Source organism: Ascaphus truei, chromosome 21 (genome assembly GCF_040206685.1).
Source record: "Ascaphus truei isolate aAscTru1 chromosome 21, aAscTru1.hap1, whole genome shotgun sequence".
Lineage (NCBI taxonomy): Eukaryota > Metazoa > Chordata > Amphibia > Anura > Ascaphidae > Ascaphus > Ascaphus truei.
This window is the reverse complement of record NC_134503.1, coordinates 16,755,470-16,774,479: the sequence shown is the minus strand read 5'-3', so window position 1 is coordinate 16,774,479 and position 19,010 is coordinate 16,755,470. Positions and strand designations below refer to the sequence as shown.

Genomic DNA, 19,010 nt, shown 5'->3' with positions numbered 1-19,010 from the left:
TTCAAATGTCTCCCTGTTGCCAAACATTTCAGGGACTTTAAACATTCATTGGCAACGTTTAGGTGCATGCCAATCTCACAGATCCGAGCGCCTGCACGAGGGGGTGATAGAAACAGACTCTTGTTGCAAAGCGAAGCGAGACACATCTTTGAATTAAAAACAGTGGCCCCTTTTGGCTTAAACGAAGATTTTTCGCTAGGATGTTTCTTATGAATGAAATCAGGACTATGATATTTAGTGTTACTGTACAATTGTTTACTGCTGTGTGGTTGTGCACTTTTGTTTGTCGTTGTTCCTTTTGTGATATTTCTGCATTACGTCTTCATGTGTTATTTCCATATGTGCCCTTGAATTGTTATTTTCACTTTATCACCCTATGGTTTTAGTGTGTGCATCAAGATTGTTCATGATGTCCCGCTTCGAGACCGTAGATACTATATGTTGTATTTGAGACTGTAAAACATCTGACATATCGTTCAAATATGCCTTGTTGGTCACAAGTTGTCTTTAGGACAGAGTTTGACCACGGACTACAGTATGAATATTGTCTCCGGATGGACACACTCTTGCCCATCACAAGTTGTCTCATTAGTCATATATGCTATAAGCCATACAATATGGCGATGCGTTCCAGCAGTACACTGCGGGTCACGGCATGAGGAGTCCGCGCATGCGCGATTGTACCTACGGGCGGACCATTGAGGCCACCGTAGTTCAATAGGACGTTTCATATTAGTGGATCCAAGATGGCGATGCGTTCCAGCATTTGCATGCGTGTCACAGCGGCGCGGTTTCGCGGGCAATGTTGCCCCTGCACGGGTGAGTTCATTTTAATTTTGATTTGTTTGGGTATATAAGGTGGTGGATTAGCATTCACTTATTGCACGTCCCTGAGGAAGGTCACGTTGAGTGGACCGAAACGTTGGAGGTGGTGCCATGTTACTTTGAATACAACATATCGTGAATAAGTGAATATAAGGCGCTAACAACTTAAATACATATAATAGTGATACGTGCAAGTGCAATAATAATTAATATTAGTGCTCTAATAATGAAAAACCCTGCTCAAACCCTCTGGTAGAACCTGTTTCCAGGGTTCCAAGTAGAAAGATGTATTTCAAACAATCTTGAATACAACTTCATTGGAACTACTGGACTGTGTGCTGTCTCGTTTTTTCCGGACTCCAATCTGGTAAAATCTACTTTTTACATGTGCATATGGGGCTAGCATCAGCATCTTACTTATGTTTACAGTGTGCCAACTGAGATGATTTTTTCATATATATATATATATATATATATATATATATATGCAATACGATACCGTGTGGACGAATATCAGAGGCAGCACTCCAGAAAGTAGTCAAAAAACATTTGTATTAATGAGACATCATATCCAACGTTTCGGTCCTACATGCGGGGCCTTTCTCAAGGTGATGTGAATACAGAGTGCAATAGAACACATATAAATACCCTCCAAAGCCATAACAAAAAGGTGCAACACATAATTGAATTAAAACAATACCTTACATGCTTAATGTGGGACTCTCCCGTTGCTGTGGACCGCCAAGCGTTATCTGAAACGCAGTGATCTGCCCGTCTCCTGAAACGCACTCACTGCGCATGCGCGGGTCAAGTTTTAAAGGCAGAAAGTCAAATAACCTTTGTCGCGTGTCTCGGAGTCAGAGGGGGCGCCTACAGTCAATGAAACGCATGCTAAGCCGACAGAAGGCCTTCTGCCATGCGCAAACCCCCAAAAAATAATAATAACGAAGTCTTTAGTGACGAAACGCGTAGGGCGTTTCCCAAAGAGGCGAGTTTGTGGCTGACATTACTGCACGAACAGAGAGAGTACCTTGGAGCTGTTGCTATTTTGCTTGGGACTGCTGTCGCTTCCGGTTTTGCAGTTGCCTGCTGGTGAGCAGTGAGAGCTGTGGGAGGTGTATCTGGAGGGAGTCTCTGACCGTGTTGCTGATTATTACATCATCTGGCTGCGGTGGCTCCAGTGCACCGTGCTGAACCAACGGATACACCAGAGGTGGCACCAACGGGACAGGCTGATACATTCCCTTCACAGCTTCAAGGCGATTGAGTATATCTCATAAATGCTATTATTTTTACTCTGTTTGTGAGTGCGCTTTTTATATTTTTTATATTTTACAATCCCATAAATACTGTTTTATACTTTATCACACTAGGAGTGCGCCTGCTTTTTCTTCTTGTTTTCTGCAGATATCCTTGGGATTTGGTGATCCTTATATACGGGCAGCAAAACTCCAGTGGACTAAGTACATTTTTTGGAATTTCAACTGACATCTGGTTTTTATTTTATTTTTTATGTTTCATGTTTTTTATTTTTGCTATAGATTCCAGTTGTTTTTATCACACATTCGCCCTTTTGGGGATTTTTTGGTCAATAGCCTTGTTAAATAAATAAATATATATATATATATATATATATAGATATATATATAGATATATATATATGAGAAACAAGAGAAAAAGCGCCCGATCCATGTGTAAAATCTGGTAACAAAATTTTAATAAAAAATCACAAGACAAATGCACACTCACAATTTGTCAATGCAAATTAAGCATTGTATGGGTAAACCCATGCGCCAACAAGTAGCTGCTCGCCGAATGTTTACTTCAGTACATCAGACCTCACTGCTACCGGTGCATCACAATCAGATGTCTCTCCGGAAATTCAGGTATACAGTCTGTTGTTCCAGCATTAGATGCTGTGTGTGGCTCATGGAACACCCCTCCCCTGGCAGCAGACGCACGAGCTATTCCACCAAACGTAGCTCCTTGAAACCACGTGCCCTACGTGTACGCGTTTCTTCCGATTGACGGATTTCATCAGGGGAATACGCTTGGCGGGCCACAGCAACGGGAGAGTCCCACATTAAGCATGTAATGTATTGTTTGAATTTAATTATGTGTTGCACCTGTTTGTTATGGCTTTGGAGGGTATTTATATGTGTTCTATTGCACTCTGTATCGTATTGCCTATTTTGCTCATATAGGATTTGCACCCACCATTGTTTACCCGACGGAGTGCCTTTGTTCTCATTTATCTAATATATATATATATACAGCTAAACCCCGTTATAACGCGGTCCTCGGGGTCCACCCCGAGACCACCGCGTTAGTAACGGGGTCCCTGATCGGGAGGGAGGGAGTTAATTAAATAAATAAATAAAAAAAAAGTTTAAAAAAAATGGCGGCGATTCATCCCTCCTCCCTCTCCCTCTCAGCCCCCTCCCTCCCTCTCAACTCCCCACCCCCCACCCCCGAGGTATGCCCCCGCAGGGCAGTGCCCCTCTCTGGGTGCAGGAGGGTGGGTTACATGTCAGCCACACGTTGTACTCACGGTCACAAGTACAACGCTGCAGAGGCTGCAAAATGGAGACGGAGCCCCCAGGATAAAGCTGGGACCGGAGCCAGATGCTGCTAGAAGCAAAGCATTCTGGGAGTGGACGGGGCTGCCTCTGTCCAGCCTCATCTGCCCCTCACAGGGAGGGGGATCCCCCATAGAGACCTGCCCCCCTCACTCCCAGCCAGGGCACAGGGGTGACCCCAAAACAGAGACCTGCCCCCCTCCCTCTCCCTCCCAGCCCCCCTCCCTCTCAGCCCCCCTCCCTCTTCCTCCCAGCCTCCTGGTTTTGCGGTGCGTGGCAACGTGTGTCTGTGTCCTCCCAGCCAGATCTGCTGCTGCTGCTGCTGCTGCAAGAGGGAGGGGGGGTTGGGCTGCTGACATGTGAGGGGGGGGGGGTGTTCTGCTGACATGTGAGGGGGGGGTGGGCTGCTGACATGTGAGGGGGGGGTGGGCTGCTGACATGTGAGGGGGGGTGGGCTGCTGACATGTGAGGGGGGGGTGGGCTGCTGACATGTGAGGGGGGGGTGGGCTGCTGACATGTGAGTGTATTGTGAGGGCTGTGTGCAGTGAGTGTGTGCAGTGTGAGCAGTGTGTGGCAGTGTGAGCAGTGTGAGCAATGAGCAGTGTGAGCAGTGTGTGGCAGTGTGAGCAGAGTGTGAGCAATGAGCAGTGTGTGCAGTGTGAGCAATGAGCAGTGTGTGTGCAGTGTGCAGTGTGAGCAATGTGCAGTGTGTGCAGTGTGAGCAATGAGCAGTGTGTGTGCAGTGTGCAGTGTGAGCAATGTGCAGTGTGTGCAGTGTGAGCAATGAGCAGTGTGTGTGCAGTGTGCAGTGTGCAGTGTGTGTCAGTGTGAGCAGTGTGTGTGCAGTGTGAGCAATGAGCAGTGTGTGTGCAGTGTGTGCAGTGTGAGCAATGAGTAGTGTGCAGTGTGCAGTGTGCAGTGTGTCAGTGTGTGCAATGAGCAGTGTGTGTGCAGTGTGCAGTGTGTGTGCAGTGTGAGCAATGAGCAGTGTGTGTGCAGTGAGTGTGTGCAGTGTGTGCAGTGTGCAAAAAAAAAAACGGGAGCCACGGGAAAACCGCGTTATAACCGAATCGCGGTATAGCGAGGCGCGTTATAACGGGGTTTAGCTGTATATAGCAACTGTAAATATTACTGTATGTTCATTTGCATGTCTTAGACAGGTCTGCAACCCTGTCTTTCCCCATTATCGCCCAGCATACAGCGCTTCCACTGCAGCAAGGGATTCTGGGAAATGACATGCAAATGAGCACTCAGTGCCACCTTTTGTCTCAAGCTCGTATTACACAAGCAGATCCTCAAGCCAATGCATGCTGATTTAAACACAGCTTTTAAAATGCTTGCTGTGGAGGGTTTTTGTCACTTTTTGTACCCACCATAACCTTAATAATTGTGGTGATAGATATGTGTATATATATATTATATATATTATTTCTTATATGGGGTTTATTTACAGGGATTAAATCATGATACAAAAAGTAAGATCAGCGCACAGCACCAGAGACAGGTCTTGGTAATGAAAACATTGTTTTATTGTAGCTGCATTAAAAAGCGGAGGGTGTTACCACTCCTACGTGTTTCGTGCGGATGCACTTTGTCAAGGAGGGAAACGTTATCTTCCTTATTAGTCTTGGCTTTTGTGGACAATTAGACTATTATTCATGGATGCCACGAATTGTTTTCATTTCTGACTTTTATATGATATGAGACCTAACTTGAGCACCATCCACCCTTCGTATAAATTAAATCATATGATAACAGGCCCACCGTCCCTTTAAGTCAAACAAATCATAATATAAAATACCTATTCTCGTTAGGGAAAATAACTCAACTTGGCTTCAGCCCTTTCTAACCACAGCTGGCCAACTATACTGGTCCCAGATTAAAACAAGCCTGGCATATGCAACAATTTATACAGTCTCTGCACACAATAATAAAGGGTTTTCCTTATCTGTTAGTCCATTGAAGCAGACGTTCCCGCTTCAGCACAGTCTCTCCTCCTTTTCTTCCTTATGGAACTCTGCCCCACATGAGCTCAGAGAAACTCTCCTCTGTAGATCCATTGTCAAGGGCTGTGACAGCCTTCTTTCTTTAGCTGAGGAGCCCTTCTCTGTCCCCCTCTCTGGGAAAGCAATCTCTCACTCTGTATCTCTCAGCATGTGTCTCTCACACATGGCAGCTCTGTAGTGACTTCCTGACTATTAAAAACTCCATGAGCAATCAGCTCATGATCATGTTCAGCCTTCTCAATTAGGCATCAGCTTAACTAGCTACTTCTAAGGAGATTAACTCTCTGAGAGCTGAAAAGGTCCCTTACTGCACTGTTCCATACATATATATATATATATATACACGTGTATGTATATATATATATATATATATATATATATATATATATATATATGTGTGTATATATATATATATATATATATATATATATATATATATTATAACAAACAAAGAATAGACTGCGCTCCTCAGGTGTAAAATCAGACTAATTACCAAATGATTGTATGAAATGGATATAGCAAAGGTGAATGGCAAAAGTGAATGCAACAGTATTATGGATGATTGACTCACACTAATAAAAATACATGCAATATGTTATAATAAAATGCTGAGTGCCAATGTTTAAAAAGCTGCTGTAAACACAAATATATGCCAGTGAACAATACAAATATAATAAAATGGCATGTGTTGGTAGTTATGACTACTGCACTAATGAATCCCTCCTGAATGATACTAAATGAATGATGAATGGAAAAATACAGAAAAAATGACACTAAGTGTGTCAAAGATAAAAATAAAAATAAAAAATGTGAAAAATGTAAAAATATATCAACCAAACCAAGGGTCCATGCTAGGATCTGGCTGCTCTCATCAAGGACCAACGAACTCCCAGAAATCTGTGAACAACAAGAAAAGAAAGCGCCCGATCCTAGTGCAGCATGAAAAAATACAATTTAATAAAAATGAATATGAATAAAACCAACAAATGCGAACTCACAAACACAGGATAAATAAATGCATATAATGAGTATACTCATTCGCCAACCGCCCACGTTGTGCCTTGGATGGCGCGCCCTCTCTCTGTCTGGGTTTTCTCAGCTCTGCTGAACCGACATCCAGCAGGGGATACAGGAAAAAGCTCACCACAATGTGACCCGGAAGTCCTCCACAATGTTAGTGTATCCGGATATGAGGTCTGTATACATATCCGGATACACTAACATTGTGGAGGACTTCCGGGTCACATTGTGGTGAGCTTTTTCCTGTATCCCCTGCTGGATGTCGGTTCAGCAGAGCTGAGAAAACCCAGACAGAGAGAGGGCGCGCCATCCAAGGCACAACGTGGGCGGTTGGCGAATGAGTATACTCATTATATGCATTTATTTATCCTGTGTTTGTGAGTTCGCATTTGTTGGTTTTATTCATATTCATTTTTATTAAATTGTATTTTTTCATGCTGCACTAGGATCGGGCGCTTTCTTTTCTTGTTGTATATATATATATATATATATAGAAAGAAAGCGCATGGCCTATAGCGTAAAAACGTTTCACATTTAATAAAACAAATGGGATAGGGGGAGGGAATAAGCTTGAAGTCCACGATATGGATCTGTAACCATCTTATATTGCCCAAAAACGGACTCAGATATCCCATCATTCCTAATCATCCCCCATGATCTTCCCATCATTCCCAATCATTCCCCATGATCTTCCCATCATTCCCAATCATCCCCCATGATCTTCCCATCATTCCCATGATCTTCCAATCATCCCCCACGATCTTCCCATCATTCCCAATCATCCCCCATGATCTTCCCATCATTCCCAATCATCCCCCATGATCTTCCCATCATTCCTAATTATCCCCCATGATCTTCCCATCATTCCCAATCATCCCCCATGATCATCCCATCATTCCTAATAATCCCCCATGATCTTCCCATCATTCCTAATCATCCCCCATGATCTTCCCATCACTCCGGAGTTGATCCCCATTAATTAGCTCTGGAGACTCCCTAATTCCAGAGATATTAACCTCAGAGGGGGTGCTGGTATTTCTCTGCAGTTTAAAACTCCCACGTCACGGGGACCAATAGGAAGCCGCACTGGGTGATGTCACAGCTTCCTATCGGCTGCGGGCTGCAGGAACTTTGACAATCCGCCATAATGTGAACCCTGGATGTGACCTGGAGCAGCTACCGGCACCCACTACGGAGGTAAGTATCTCCGGAAGCAGGAGGTTCCCAGAGCTGAAATGAATGGGGTTCAGCGCAGGAGACCCCCTACTTCAATTCTGCACACAAAAAAAGGAAAGATAATTAAAGAAAAAAAAACAGCTTGGATTGCTGTTTGTCACGGGAGACTCCTGTGGCGGGTAGGATCTCGGTGGCCGGAACAGCAGGAGCGTGGTAGGGGTCACAAATAGAGGTCCGAGGCAGGCGGCAGGTAGCGCAGTCAGGTAACAAGCAGAGGTCGGCAGCGAGGAGACTGGAACAGGACAGGGGGGCAGGAACAGGTCTGGGAGCAGAGGCTGAGACTGGGGAACAGGGACTGAGACTGGGAAACAGGGACTGAGACTGGGGAACGGACTGAGACTGGGGAACAGGGACTGAGACTGGGGAACAGGGACTGAGACTGGGGAACGGACTGAGACTGGGGAACAGGGACTGAGACTGGGGAACAGGGACTGAGACTGGGGAACAGGGACTGAGACTGGGGAACAGGGACTGAGACTGGGGAACAGGGACTGAGACCGGGGAGCAGGGACTGAGACCAGGAAACAAACAGGGACAAGCCAGATTACCAGCAAGGGCCTTTACTATGAACAGAATCAAATACAGGACTGGTACAGGAACAGATCAGGATCAGAGACAGAAGCATATGCATGGGAATCTGACTCAAAACAAAGGCAAGGGAAACAAACAGGAAGCAGAGCTATAAGTCAGAGAGAGGAGCAACAAGAAGACAGACAGACATAGGAACCCAGAGGAAACAGAAGGCAGCAGCAGACCCAGTGGACAAAGAAGAACTATGGCTAGGCAGGAGGTCTAGGAGACCCTGACATTACTCCCCCTTCTCGAGAGCGATCTCCAAACGATCATCCAGGCTCTTCCCGGAGGCCTTGATGAAAAGGGGACTCACGATGGCCTTCGGACAACACTACATGTTTCGCAGGAACATAGTAATCAGCAATGACTCCGGACAACCCTCCAGGCTCTTCAGGGAAACCTTGATGGAAGGCCAACTTAGTGTGTATGTCAAGTGCTGATGGGAAATCTGTGAGAGGTGCATTTATCCTTATCACAGGAGCGTAGGCATCAGCATTAGGCATAGCAAGGAACTTCACAAGGGATCCGTCTAACGTCATAGCAGGGGCATCGGGAACAGATACACCAGGCTCTTCACATGCATCAGTGGGGACATATAGTTAACTTTCCGTGGTCTCTTTTTGTGACCAACATATCTCTTTTAGTTTTGGAATCAGGAACTTCCCAATGGGTACATACAACTCAATCACAGAGGCATGGACATCAGGAACATGGGCCTTAGGAATGGGTGCATCAGACTCTCCATACAAATCAATGGGGACATTAAGTTCACTCTTCGTGGTCTCTTTTTGTGACTGCCATTTTGTGGTATCACCTAAATTCTCATTAAGACCAGCTATTTGAGTTTTCAGCTCTTGAAGCTGTCCTTCTGCACTTCTTTCTCCACTCAATGCAGTTGTCAGTTCAGCTTCTTTGGAGTCGAGTCGTGAATCCATTTCTCCCAGCTGACTCAGAGTAAAGCTTAAATGTGTTTCATTTTCTTCATTTCTGATCTGCAGCTGCCGGTACTCCTCCCGTACCTTGTCCAGCTCCAGCTGCAGCCAGACCTTATCACGGGCTGTGTGGTCCAATAATTTGCAGGCATCGGCCATCTTGATCTCATAACACATTGTCAGGCCAGCCACTTGACAGACGGACACCTTCTCTCCTCCTTTTTGGCAAGCTGTATCTTGAGCTCAGCGATCTGCGCCTGCAGCGCTGTGAGGTGCTGTGATGTGTCTTCCACTGTCAGCTTTAGCTCTTTCATTTTTAGTTGTTGTTGCAATTTCCACTCCTCAGTGAGAGATCCCTGGTTAAGTGCATCCTGCAATTCTCTTCTTAGGGCTTTCATCTCTTCACTGTGATCATTTTGAGCTTGCTTCCATGCATCCCTCATCACGTCTTGGAACTCTGCAAATTCCTTTGCTATGGTCTCAGCAGCTTGTTTTTTCCAGGTCTCTTTCTCTTGGGTGTACTGGTTGTTAGGGATGGAGCAGTGTCTCTGCTCCTCTAACTCTCTTGTTTCAGTTTCTGGACCGCCTTGTGTTCCCTCTCATACAGGGTTACCTGGACTCTAAGCTCCTCCTCCAGCGAGGCTCTGGTTATGCTCAGTTTGGCCTTCAGCTCCTCATGCTGTTCTTTGGGGACACACTGGGTACTCAAATACTCTTGCAGCATCTTAACTTTGTAGGCAGTCTGGAAACTTTCTTCCTGTAGAACTCGCTGCTTTTCTTCAGCATTCACCCATTTCTCCTTCGTGTCCTGCAGATGTGTATGCAGTTCTTGCAGCTGACTCTGCAGCATATTTTCTGCTTTTGTGCGCCGCTCCAGGGAGACACGTTCTTCTTGCAGCACTCTCTCTGCATTCTGCAGTGCTGTCTGCATGTCTAACTTTTCCTGGGCCAACTGTTTCTTCTCCTCTCCTAATTCATGGAGTTTCTTATCTCCTTCACTGACTTGGACATAGAGATTCTTGCACTCTTGGGTTACCATTTCAAAACTGCTATTTAACCCTTCGAAGATCTCTCTGAATGAACATAGTTCTGTGTTGAAGTGGCAACTCTTCTCCTCAGAGGCTTCCAGTTTTGCGCCAACTTGAGCCATGAAAATCTGATACTGGGCATTATCAGCATAGGCCTTCTCCAGCTTACTTGACAGGATCACCCTGTCCCTCTCCAACTGATCTGTTTCTTTCTCCTGGAGAACACACTTAGCAAATGCTGAGGATAGACAGCTTTGTAGTGCAGCCTTGGCTTCTTGCTCCTTATCTAAACGTCCATGAAGACAATCAATCTCTTTCCGTGTAGATTGAAGCGTCTGAGTTAGGGCATCTTTTGCTTGATTAAATACATCTTTTCTTCCACTATTCTTGGGATACGTCTGTGAGTTGCCTTAAGCTGCAGCATATCTCTTTCATCAAATGCAGACTCTGAGGTTAAAGGTTCATCCTTAATTCCTTATGCAACATCCACAGTAATACCTCCTTTCTTTTTCTTCTTCCTTGCTTTGAGAAGTTCTGAAGTATCAGTGGTACTGTGTTCACATTTACTGCCCAAGACTGTTTGAGTGGGAGCCATAATTTCAGACATGGGGAAACCACACTTCCCAAGAAACCAGTAAAGAGGAAATGTGTCTTTAAAGCAGAAGCATTAGAATGAACAACAGGAATAATAGACACAGAGAGACACAGGATAGGAGAGCTGACCTTTTGAGACCTTAGCATCAGTCACAGAAATATCATAAATGCAAGGAAAAAACATAGACAGAGAAACCTGTATTTATATGTGAAACTTTAGATATCAGGCGTAGGGATATCATATAAAACAGAAAACCTGCAGTTAAATATGAATCTTTAGACATCAGACGTAGGGATATCATATAGACAGAGAAACCTGCAGTTAAATCTGAAACTTCAGACATCAGGCGTAGGGATATCATATAGACAGAGAAAAACCTGCAGTTAAATCTGAATCTTTATAAATCAGGGATAGAAATATCATAGACAGCAGGAAACTACTACAGAGAAAACTTGCAGTTAGATCTGAAACTTTAGAATTAAGCATGGGAATAACAGACAGAGAAACAAACTACAGGGAAACCTGAAACCTTGGAACCAATCATAGGAAGAACTACAGATTGCAGGAAAATCACAGCATGCAGCAAATAATGGGAGCACTTTTGTCTTTTGAAATGGGGACCCTGTGAACAGCAGTGGTCCAACCAGGGAAAGCAGTAAATCAAGGTAACTGTCTTCAATAGAAATGTGAGTCTGAAAATCTGCAGTGGCCCACCCACAATGCAGAGACAATCTTTGTCCAGGTAATGAAAGTCTGAAAATGGAAAAAACAGGTACTGCAGGGAAGGTTTTTTTTGTAAAAGGGAATTCTTCTCAGGGAGAAAGTGGCACAAAAAACCCTGCAGAAACCTTTGCAGCAACAAAACCTTCAGGATCACAACTGGGATTTAAAAAAAAAAAAAAAAGTACTTATCTTCCTCCAAGCGGATAGGGTCTGCTGAAGCAGGAAGGCAGAGAATCTGTTCCGGCGAGATCCATAAGTGGCCTTTGTTTTCTGTCATGGGAGACTCCTGTGGCGGGTAGGATCTCGGTGGCCGGAACAGCAGGATCGTAGTAGGGGTCACAATCAGAGGTCGAGGCAGGCGGCAGATAGCGCAGCCAGGTAACATCTGAGGAGACTGGAACAGGACGGGGGTAGGAACAGGTCTGGAAGCAGGGGCTGAGAACGGGAGCAGGGACAGAACGGGAGCAGGGACTGAGACCAGGAAACAAACAAGGACAAGCCAGATTACCAGCAAGGGCCTTTACTATGAACAGAATCAAATACAGGACTGGTACAGGAACAGATCAGGATCAGAGACAGAAGCATGTGCATAGGAATCTGACTCAAAACAAAGGCAAGGGAAACAAACAGGAAGCAGAGCTATAAGACAGAGAGAGGAGCAACAAGAAGACAGACAGACAGACAGAGGAACACAGAAGAAACAGAAGGCAGCAGCACACCCAGTGGACAAAGAAGAACTATGGCTAGGCAGGAGGTCTAGGAGACCCTGACACTGTTCTAATGTAGAGTTTCTTAACCAGGGTGTCTCAGACTAACATGAGGGACATATATGAGAATTTGATGTGGTATAAGACCTCTAGTGCCGGATCCGCATAATATATTATATAATGATCATCCACATAAACCCACAGCACTGGTTCCGGGGAGTTGTCATAATAATAATGCACAATATTCAAGTGGTATAAAGTCCTCAAGGGGACCAATAATCCCTGAAGGGGCAGAGCAAGGAGAAATATCCCAGTACTCCACCCCTCGTTGGGATGATCCCTGGATCTCTATATAGCCACACAGATAATTCAATGTTGAATGAAGATTGCTACTCACGTCTCTGGAGTGTCCCCCTCTTGTGCTTGTCCTGGGGCGTGCTGGTCCAGAGCAATATCCCAAATAGTCCAGAGCAATATCCCAAAAGATGTAGCGCACCGCCAAAGAGAGTGGGTCAAAAAAGTAAACCAAGAAAAACCATCTGGTGACTCCAGGTATAGACACCTTGTGGCTGATAGCCTGTTTGTAATTGATAAATGGAGCAATGGAACAAGCCTAATGGGGGTATGGGGTTAAAGCTGTGTGCAGTCCCGTTCCCAATATGTGGTGATCGGCTGCAGATGCACAGCTACACGGATGGAGTGAATACTCACGATGACCCGTCCCCTCTGCTCCTGGCTGAACATTCCCCTCCAAGGGTGAATGACATCCTTCCGTTGCGGAGCCACGATCCGGATGTAGACAAGAAGATAGAAGATCGATGCCAGCGCTGCTCCTATGGATATCAGACTCACCAGGTAGGATAATAAAATACATTTATTGAGCTACATAAAACTATGTAGCTCAATAAATTAATTTTATTATCCTACCTGGTGAGTCTGATATCCATAGGAGCCGCGCTGGCATCGATCTTCTATCTTCTTAAAATACTAGACCACCCAACAGGAAGATGGTCCTCACCAGAATCAGGGAAGTCCGTTTGCTGGAAATCCTATCGGCTCGATTAATACAACAACTAGACAAATTCAACAAAACCTGGGAAACTTGACCATACGATTAAACCCCAATAGATTACTCAAACTCTGTTTTAGAGCTCGGTGGACGTCGTGCCCTGGGCGGCCCTCTCTTATGCCGTTCCGTACACCCCGCCTCCCCTTCTCCCCACCCCATCCCTCAAATCCCTATCCCCCTCTCTTGCTCCCCTCTTTCTTCCTTTCTCCCTTTTAACTATCATCCCTCCACTTGAAAAGGAGAGACGGGGGCACATCCATAGACACCCGACCTGCGGATGGAGAGGAGGACTCGATACTCTTGGATCCTAACAGGTTGTGCGGAAGCTCTACTATTGTCAATTTGTTCAAAAAACATCCAATTACTTCTGTACTCGCTTGTTGTGATATGATATGCTGTACCCTAACCTCTGAAAAACCCAATAAAAAATTTGAAGAAAAAAAAAAAGTAGATTAAAAATAAATCTTTATTCGTCCATAAAAAACGGAACATGAGGGTCGCCCTGTGTAAAAAATAAATGATGTGTGCTCTTAGTGTATCAACGTAAATGCTGCCATGTTTTATGAATTTATTGCTGGTGCAAGATTACATTTAAAATAACAGAAAAACTGAATTTTTTAGGTCCCCTTTTAGGGTCAACTTGATCAAATGCTATTTCATTCCCACACAAAACAAAAGGGAGGACGTATATTATAGAAATATGTACAAGTCTCCCCTATACAGCCCTGACAAATACTTTGCTTATACAGAGAACTGCTTCTTACATACCACACATACCACCTTGATAGAAAAAAATCTGATGATTACTATAGTGGTTTGTTCCTGTATTATCCTGGGTTACCACAGGAATCCACCTTGTTGTAGCAGCTATGTGTTTGCACAGACATTTCTCTGAAGCATGCAAAGGAGAACCAGAAAACCGAAATGACTACATATGATATAAAACACAGGTTACCACAAAAATTTTGTATCACAATCACCTCGCCCTGAAGAAGTGTCATTTGACACGAAACACGTAGGTGGTGACGTCATACGCAGCGTCATAACGTCGGACTTCCGTGCTGCTGCCCCAGGACACCACGAGGACGCTACTAGGAGATCCCCTGGAGTTACTAGGTCTGTAACATACTAACTAGGCTACCTAGTGCTCCCCTTTTCTCTATACCAACTGGGTATGACGTCACCACCTACGCATTTTGTGTGAAATGACTACGCAGTTGGTATAGAGAAAAGGGGAGCACTAGGTAGCCTAGTTAATATGTTACAGACCTAGTAACTCCAGGGGATCTCCTAGTAGCGTCTTCGTGGTGTCCTGGGGCAGCAGCACGGAAGTCCGACATTACGTCGCTGCGTATGACGTCACCACCTACGCGTTTCGTGTCAAATGACACTTCTTCAGGGCATGGTCATTGTGATACCAAATTTTTGTGGTAACCTGTGTTTTATATTATAAAGATATATGTATTGATTTCGGTTTTCTGGTTCTCCTTTTCATGCGCTCCTATTTTTGTGTCTGTATGTGCTGAGTATGCCCCGCTGATCACGGGAGATTAGGAGCTGCTGGGGATACTGAATTAGCAGACGGAGAGCAACTGGAGGGACAGCGCGCACAAACACCCCCTTCCATTTCTCTGAAGCAGTAAATCTCATTCTGCATTATAGTACAACACACAAACCTATTACACGCACACTAACACATTCCCACACATTCCCACCCACATGTCTCTGTATTAGGTGGCTTGCTGGGCTCTCAGCTAAGGGCTAGTGCGGGGGTGCTCAATTCCAGTCCTCGGCACAGGTGGCTCGATCAGTTGCTCAGCCATTTGGATGGATCCACCTGTGCTGAAGCCAGGATATCCTTAAAACCTGACCTGCTGGTGGACCATGCTAGCTAAGGGTCATTCTTGACTGGGCTACTCTTGTGTCTCAGTTGTTGCCTTAGGCTACGGCCTCTGTGTCGGCGCTGCACACGCGCCTGCCAGGCTGGCAGCGCGTGCAGCTGTGATCCCCGGTCTGCGGTGAGCTGCAGGGGGAAGGGTGGGGGAGGGGGCACGGCCATGACATCACCCGGCAGTTTCGCCTTCATTGGCTGAACCGCCGGGGGGGGCGTGGCCACCGCACTCGTCGCCAGGACTGAAGACAATTTGACTGTCTTCAGGAAAAACTGGGCGTGCAATGCGCAAGTGCTAACTAGTGAATTTTAAAAAAAGCTGTGAAAACCCAAATCATCACAAAGTAAAATTAGTGAAAGGCGGCTGCCAAAGTTGTAAGACTGGCTACTTGTGTCAGATATAGCGATGTGCAAAAGAAGAAGAGAAATAGAAATAAATTTGGCGCCTGATAATAAAGTCTCGGTATGGTGTAACTCGTGCAGTGAAATGTGATATATACGACCGTTTTAAAGACAAATGTCCTGGCTACTCCATACGGAAGTAAATGCAGACGTGTTCTCAGCACATGAAACAAGAGAAAATAACAAAACATAGCATGGTACTGTGGGACGGGGCTATAATCATAGTCTTGTGACCACATCATCTCTCACAGTGTTAACTACAAAAGTGTTCCTGGTTTCAGACCTCCTGTATGATAAAAGCCTTGTTTCTCTAGTGGTTCATGTGGGGTTATCTATGCAATTCTTCAATATATGTATTATACTGCGCACTGCACACTTTATCTTTCCCCTTTTTCTTTTAGGCTGGAGGATGCTGAAGTTGCTGACAATGTGTTAATTGAAGTGTCGAAGACAATTAGACATTACCCTGTGGATTTTAGAGGTGCTAGAATCATCACTGGAGCAGAAGAGGGCTCCTATGGTTGGATAACCATAAACTACCTTATGGAGTCCTTCATGAAAGTATGTAGTGACTATTATGATAAAGCAGGGGTGTCTTTAATAATTATTATGGCTAAAATAATGTATTATATTTTTGGATGCTATACATTATTAACTCGGTGAGCACACAGCTGAGTTCCTCATGGATGTAGCTATGGATGAGATGTAGTAACCTCATAAGTATCTTCTTCGGTTGTACTGTATATCTTTTGTTATTTGTTAACTTTCCAGGTTGCAGAGACATGTGTGGCACAAACCTACAGTATACCCTTCTCTTAGCATGACATGAGGATCATTCCTCAAAATTACATCTCACCCCTTTGATAAGCAGTTGAGGACATACTATATTGTACATCTGTCTCAATTTCCCATATATTGTATTGTATGTCTTTATTTATCTAGCGCCTTAATGTACGTAGCGCTTCACAGTAGTAATACAGGGGGGTAATCAAATAAATAACAGATAATATAAATAACAGGTCATGGGAATAAGTGTTTCAGACATAAAAGTAACATTAAGGAAGAGGAGTCCCTGCTCCGAGGAGCTTACAATCTAATTGGTAGTTAGGGAGAACGTATAGAGACATTAGGAGGGCATTCTGGTAAGTGCATCTGTAGGGGGCAAAGCTTTATACAGTATATCATGTGTCCAGTATTATTCACAGTGCTATTCATATGCTTCTTTAAGCAAGTGTGTCTTAAGGTGGGTCTTAAAGGTGGATAGAGAGGGTGCTAGTCGGGTATTGAGGGGAAGAACATTCCAGAGGTGTGGGGCAGTCAGCGAAAAAGGTTTAAGGCGGGAGAGGGCTTTAAACCCAAAGGGGGTAGAAAGAAGACATCCTTGAGAAGAACGCAATAGTCGGGATGGTGCATAGCGAGAAATTAGGGCTGAGATGTAAGGAGGGGCAGAAGAGTGTAAAGCTTTAAAAGTGAAGAGGAGAATTGAGTGTGAGATGTAGGATTTGATAGGAAGCCAGGAGAGGGATTTCAGGAGGGGAGACGCGGAGACAGATTTAGGAAAGAGCAGAGCGATTCTGGCAGCAGCGTTTAGGATAGATTGTAAGGGAGACAGGTGAGAGGCAGGAAGGCCAGACAGCAGGAGGTTACAGTAATCAAGACGGGAGAGAATGAGGGCCTGAGTCAGAGTTTTAGCAGTCGAGCAACAGAGGAACGGGTGTATCTTTGTGATATTACGGAGGAAAAAGCGACAGGTTTTTGAAACGTTTTAATGAGAGAGGAGAATGTGAGAGAGGAGTCAAATGTGACCCCTAAGCAGCGTGCTTGGGCTACCGGGTGAATAATGGTACTTCCAACAGTAATGTGGAAGGAGGTAGTAGGGCCAGGTTTGGGAGGAAGTATAAGGATCTCTGTTTTTGCCATGTTGAGTTTAAGTTGGCGGAGGGCCATCCAGGATGATATAGCAGAGATACATTCAGAAACATTGGTCTGTACAGCAGGTGTAAGGTCGGGGGTTGGAATGTAAATTTGTGTGTTGTCAGCATAGAGGTGATATTTAAACCCAAGAGATGTTATTAGGTCACCTAGGAGAGTGTATACAGAGAAAAGAGAAGAGGTCCCAGGACAGAGTCCTGAGACAGATATCAGAGTTTTTTGTTACTTAAGGGAGTGCCGCATACACACGGAGACAATTTCAGCCATTACCTGCCATTTTTCCATTGCAGTATTCTTTTAGTGGTCAGTGGATTCGGCCAATCTACAACAAAATATATGGCGCCTTGGACCTCGGAGGAGCTTCCACTCAGATCAGCTTCATCCCTAAGGGGACTATTGAGGACCCCAAAGAATCGGCCACTTTCAACCTATACGGGTTCCCGTACACCATCTACACGCACAGTTTCCTGTGTTACGGGCAGGACCAGGTGCTGAAACAGATGCTGGTCAAGGCAATTGCGGTAAGCAAGTGTGTTATCCCATTGAATCAAGCCAAGGAGTAACCGGAAGGGGAATTTGGAGAGACGTTGGCCTGTAACAAAATTATTAGCGTGCTATTCACTCTTGTCCGTACTGAGAAGTATTTATATTTTATCCAGCGGGAGAGAAAAGTTGCCGCCTTGGGCGGTGTTTGTTCAGCTATTAAAGTTTCGAAAACCCAAAGCAAAAACACAGCAATATTACTTAGTGTTACCCCTGACAAGTTCCGATGAAGAATCCTGAGCAGTGGAAAGGCCATCTTCACCCATCATTATCACATTTACACGACCATAAGAATAGCCGTTAGCAAAAGGTAGGATTTCAGAAATCAGGATAATAACACGTGATCGGTGTTGAAAGTAGAAGCTTCCTATACAATGCACATGGCTGTCGCAGCAATACAATACTGCAGGAGTATTGATTGGCATTGTAGACAGATGCAAGTTTTTTGATGATACCCTGTCACAGACAGGTCTGCATCGCTGCCTTTCCCCATTATCTCTTAGCATACAGAGCTTCCACTGCAGCCAGGGATTCTGGGAAATTACATGTAAATGAGCACACCGTGCCACGTTTGGCTTCTTGTCTATTTTAACATGGACTCCTATAAGCACATGCCTGCCGCATTACACAGCTTTTCAGCACAGCCTAGTTAAAAAAGCGCAGAGCCGGTAATCCTACTTTTTCATGTGCATGTGAGCTATAACACCCTGTGAGTGCTCATTTGCATGTCATTACCCAGAATCCCTGGCTGCAGTGGAAGCATTGCATGCTAACAAATAATGGGGAAGGGCAGGGCTGTGGAACTGTCTTGACACGTGCGAGTGTGCCCACAATGAGGTATTTTTATTTGCTGTACACTGTACGGGGGAGGGTTTTTGTCACTTTTTTGCTCACCATAACTTCTTTTGTGTCTGGTTGGTTGATGATCCCCATAGGCCACCATACTCAG

At 44.9% G+C, this 19,010-nt stretch overlaps 1 protein-coding gene across 7 annotated transcripts in view; it reads left to right on the top strand.

Annotated features, from left to right (window-relative positions):
• LOC142472235 (ectonucleoside triphosphate diphosphohydrolase 8-like) overlaps window positions 1–19,010 on the top strand; it is a 95,563-nt gene that overhangs the window by 71,809 nt on the left and 4,744 nt on the right. For all 7 annotated transcript variants that reach the window (XM_075579146.1, XM_075579148.1, XM_075579150.1 and 4 more), the window contains exons 6-7: window positions 15,988–16,147; window positions 17,809–18,039. In XM_075579146.1, the coding sequence (XP_075435261.1) occupies window positions 15,988–16,147; window positions 17,809–18,039 (391 nt within the window). The remainder of the gene's footprint in view (window positions 1–15,987; window positions 16,148–17,808; window positions 18,040–19,010) is intronic.